The 5,048-nt window shown below is 45.8% G+C and overlaps 1 protein-coding gene across 1 annotated transcript in view; it reads left to right on the top strand.

The window, feature by feature from the left end:
* The first annotated feature begins 1,970 nt into the window (after positions 1–1,970).
* Positions 1,971–5,048, top strand: part of LOC115536294 (teashirt homolog 1) — a 22,647-nt gene continuing 19,569 nt past the window's right edge. The window contains exons 1-2 of the mRNA XM_030348094.1: positions 1,971–2,287; positions 2,515–3,145. Of these exons, the coding sequence (XP_030203954.1) occupies positions 3,106–3,145 (40 nt within the window). The 5' untranslated portion in view covers positions 1,971–2,287; positions 2,515–3,105. The remainder of the gene's footprint in view (positions 2,288–2,514; positions 3,146–5,048) is intronic.

The raw sequence follows: 5,048 nt of genomic DNA, 5'->3' as shown, positions 1-5,048 counted from the left end.
AACACACATAATCCCACACACACACGCGTTAGGGTGACTCTGTGGTACATCGGCCAGACGACCTTTCGTACCCCTAGTTCCTCTACTCTATTGACAACCAGCCTCCCCCAGCCTTAAAAGGTTACACATCTCTTTCATGGGGGAGAGTAAGTCTATATGGACATATAGGCAACAATATGTGTTTCTCAAAGCCCAATTCATTATCAATTTAGGAATGAATCTATAGTGAATCTGGTAATTCCTATGAAAAGCGATGCAGAATAATTTGACGTCATAACAAAATGATGTACATATAAAAATGTCAAACATAAAAGCAAGGTATATTTTAATTGGGGGTTTTGGTGACCCCTCTAGATGTGACTGCAATCTCGCATATATTTATAATTTAATTTGATTCACTCTAATGACAATGTATATTTAAATGTGATGATGCTTGCTTTATATCTGAACCTAGTCAATTCAAACTCATAGGTCATAATTTAGCACCATTATATGTGTAGTATTATATGTGTAGTATATATATAGTACAAATAAATTGTGTAAATAAATTAGCCTCAAACTTGACGCGCGCGCACACACACACACACACACACACACACACACACACACACACACACACACACACACACACACACACACACACACACACACACACACACACACACAGTATGCATGCAAACATACTTCATATATGGTATGCGTGTATGAATATTTATCCATTGTCACATATACCATATATCCTACACAAGGTGTCAATGGGTAAAGTGGCAAACATCTATCGCGAGCGAGGCAGACAGCCGTAATAGACGTGGATGGACAGATGTTGGGACGGTAGGCTACTTGGTCATTTTACTGCGTTGTTGGCAGCCGTCAATATCGTTTCTGCATCGATAATCAATTGGGCAGACTCTGAATGGCCCAAGAATGCCGCGGGTCGCGGACATAAAACAATTCATATTTACGCGCAATGACTAGAGAAGAGCGACCTTCCGTCCCACTTCTGTGCATCGCTGTAGTGTGGTTTTAAATGAATGTTTTCAGAGTCAAGTGGGAAAATTTTCACTTTGGTGTCAAAGTTTATCAAGACGATGTCAATTCCAGAACTCACCCGTATCCAGCCCGGAGAATCTCGAACTCAGGTCGCCAGTTGCAGAAAGTTTGTAATCCGATGCTCACAGGGTCGAAAGTCTCGCTCCCTTACCTACTAGGAATACCTCTCAAATATGATCAAGTTCATATAAACCTGTTTAAAAGTGCATCCCAAACCGTTTTTTGTTAATATCCAGAATGTAACCACACTAGCATTGCTAGTATTAATATTGTCTATAACTAAGCTGTTATTACACCGAGGCTTCCCTGCAACAAATTCGAATAACATAATAGTTTTCGTGTGGTCTTTTGTTATATGTTATAAAACCCTAGACGTGGCTCTTTTTATAAACACTTTATGGTTAAGAAGTTAGGCTGAACTATAGCAGACCAAACCGCAGCCCCCAGTGGGAACCGGGGAGCCCCTCCCCTCCGCGGCCAGCCTCGCACCGAGAGGAGACGGATCGATCTGCAGGGGCTGCTGGAGTACAAAGGGGGGGTCATCAAAACGCCTTAACGGTGCACCGATTTGGGTAGCAAATTCGTTTATTATGCGCAATCTTACTCTCTGTGGTAAAACACGCGTCGTCCTTTATGGACCTCACTCGGGACAATGTTAGCGTTGTCTAGCGTTGATTTGATTGGGCATTTCAACCAAGAAGGTAGACCTCACCAAAAATCCGTAAACGTTTCACATAAACCAAAACAACAAACAATCGTAATCTTTTTTTTAAACCCCATTTCATATATTAGCCACGATTAGAAACACAAGTTGAACATCTGATTACCCCCCTGTGCGAAATCCCAGGTTATAACAAGCGATACAACACAACACCATCCTTATGAGCTATAACAAGACGCTTCCATAAAACGTGTTGGAAACGCGGGAGCGATTAATAAGATTGACAGGTGGGCCCTGACTGTCAGGGTGACGCTGGCGGAGGGGTGGAGTATAACGGAGAGAGTCCGGAAAGGCAACTCGATGTGTCTGTCTATCAGTTGGAGCTGTCTGAACGCTCCGCGCATCACGAGAAAACGTGCGAACGGAGAAAACAAGCACAACCCCGCGTTTTTCTCTCCGTCAACAGGACAACGATCACGAAGTGTCCCTGCACGTCGCGTAGCGGCCAGCGAGTTTCTCAAGTATTCCGTCAATCGCCCACGTGAGAAATAAGGCGGACAGCGTAGCCTATTTGTTGTAAGTATTCTGTTATTTTTTTAACGTGGGGTCGGGGGGGAGGGGGTGGGAGACATTCGCTTAGTGCGTGGAAATAACAAGAAGCAACCCTTACACCATGAAGATATCGCGGGATCCGGATTGCGTACTAATGTATAATTCGCGCTGTGGTGATTGACATAACCCGCTAATGTGTCACTCTCCCTCTCGCTCTATGTCTCTCTCCCCTCTCTCTCTCCTGACTACAGACTGCCAGCGGAGTGTCACCTGTATGGACAGCGACTACACGCTCTGGAGTGCTCTGCCCTGCGTCGTCGAAGGACTTCAGTCAATCGCAGTTTTCAGTCGCTATTTTTGCCACTTTTTGTGCTGAAAGTAGTCCTCCCCGTCGTCTCGATTAAAGGTGGATTTCTTGGATGGGAGCGCGGAGAGCGACCGGGGGCTTCGGCTTCGACTGTCCGTGTCCCTCCTCCCAGCTGTAGTCCCCAAACCCGGTTCCGACTAACGCGGTTCTCACGATGAGTTTTGACGGTCGACACAAGTTGACAAAACGCCCGCTTTTCGTTTAAGACGTCGGCTCTTTTTTTTCAGCGGACGTACGAGTTAAAAAAAAAAAAAAACATGATCAGAGACGTTTAGCGAGCACTCTTTTTAATCACACTGACTCATAGACGTCGAGGAAACCATCGCTCGGAGCTACGGCGCTGCCTTTTTAATCCTGAACTCTGGCGAAGGGTCTAGGAAGAGACGCTTAGTTCACCCGCCGAACCGGAACCCCGTCCGGCTCCAGTCTGCTCTGATCTCTGCATGAAAAGTCAAGCGGAAAGTCTTGCAGCAGAATGCCGAGGAGAAAGCAGCAAGCGCCCCAGCGATCCGTGGGTAAGCCTCGCTCTTTAAATCCCCTCTTTTGTTATTTAAATAAGAATGAGGAGAAAACAAAATGTACTTCTTCTTGTTCTTCTTCCTCTTGGTCTTCCCCCGGTCGCGTTAAGAGATGTAAGAGGGTCAACCCTGGAGAGCTTTAACGGCCTATGGGAATAGACCGAGGGGACCGGAGACCCGCGGACGGACGGGGAAAACAATCCGCTATACTCTGCGGTTCACTGTAGCCTAGATAGCCACATGTACATGTTCAATGTTATATTCGCGTATCATTTATATCAACCTGCCTAAACATCCGAGCGACCTGCTATTTGATACGCGGATTAGTCGGTCGTTTTTCTACATGGAAATGTGTATTTATTGATTTGGTCCACGCATCCATCCTTATTGTAGGTAGGCTGTCCCCCACTTTCTACGTCCCGAGCGTCTTTCGAGTAAAGGAGAGGGTGCCAAGTTTAGTTGAGTTTTTTTTTTTAAACACAAACGCATGATCTAATGGTAGGCCTATTTCATCTCTGTTTTGCTCTCGGTCAAGTTGTCGAGCCCAGTTGAAAACAGATAGAAAGGGGAGGGAAGGAAAGAAAAAGGGAAAGAATTTGGTAGGCCTATTTGCAGCTTGTGCTCCGCTCCGGGATTGCCATCCTTGATTTGATGCTTGATTGATCGCCTGTCATGCGAGCGCTTTGATCTATTCATTCCTGATAATCATCCTAAATCATTCACCGTGAAGACACGCATGCGCCTGACTGCGAGGTCTTTTTGGTTAAAAGAATCACTTTTTTTGTTGGGGCCCCTGTCGAGATGCAAAGTGAAGACAAATTAAAAGAAAAGTTCTTGGGGGGGATAAATACTTTGCGATTAATACCCAAGAGGGGAGGAACAAGGGACGGGGGCGGAGATGAGTTCAGTGGGGCGTGTCGAGATCACAGAGTAGCGCCCTAAAAACCAAACAGGCCTTATCCACGGGATAGGGAACTAGGAGGCTACTCTGACGGTCAGTTAATAAGTGGTATAAGTCAAGCACCGCCTTGATGCATTGGATTGTTGAGGGGCGGAGTCTACTAACCAAAATAGTTTAACATTTAGTAGATCAAGGCCTACACGATGCTTGTCATTGTTAACCAAATATGGTCACCTAAGTTGTCAGTTGCAGACTATTGTTAGGTTTCAGTAGTCTATATGTGCGTTAATGATTGAAACGGAATCTGAAAATATAGTTAGTTTTCCCTCTTATAACAGGCTTATTAAGTTGCCTAAATTCTATATATACATTACTGGGTTAGGGTAAGATATATTCATAGATAGAGGCAGGTAGATGGATAAGAAAGAGATTTAGGGAGATGAGAGATGGATGGAAAGATGAATATATAGAGAGAGAAATGGATAGATAGAGTGAGGTAGAGAAAGAGGGAGAGACAGATTGATATAGAGGGAATGAGAGATAGAAGGTGGCTCAAAAGGCAGAGAGGGAACACACGCATACATTACAGCTCAAATTCAGTCATTTCACTGCACTGCATGCGTGCGTATGTGTGCGTGCGTTAGTATGAGTGTGTGTGTTAGTATGTGTGTGTGTGTGTGTGTGTGCGTGCGTGTGGGAGGATCATAAGACCGCCAGAGTCGGCCCCGGTGTCTCGTGTCCCTGAGAAGACATGAGCGGCTTGATTGACAGGCGTTTCCTAGCGACAGCCTGATAGCCTTTGAAGCCGGGCGCGGTAATGACCAGAGAGGAGCCGAACATCTGCAGAATGTTAAGCAGGCCGCTGGAAATGTGAGGTTAAGCAGACTTAATCAAGGTTGCGGTTCGCGCGCAGGCGACTTTGAACTCGGCGGGGTTTGTAATCTTCGCCGCGGACGCGAGGCCCCGGCAATGGATGGCGAGAGATAGATGTGTAGGGGG

This window comes from Gadus morhua, chromosome 22, assembly GCF_902167405.1.
Source record: "Gadus morhua chromosome 22, gadMor3.0, whole genome shotgun sequence".
In the NCBI taxonomy this organism is placed as follows: Eukaryota; Metazoa; Chordata; class Actinopteri; order Gadiformes; family Gadidae; genus Gadus; species Gadus morhua.
Note: the sequence above shows the minus strand (reverse complement) of the source record. Positions and strands in the feature narration are given on the sequence as shown.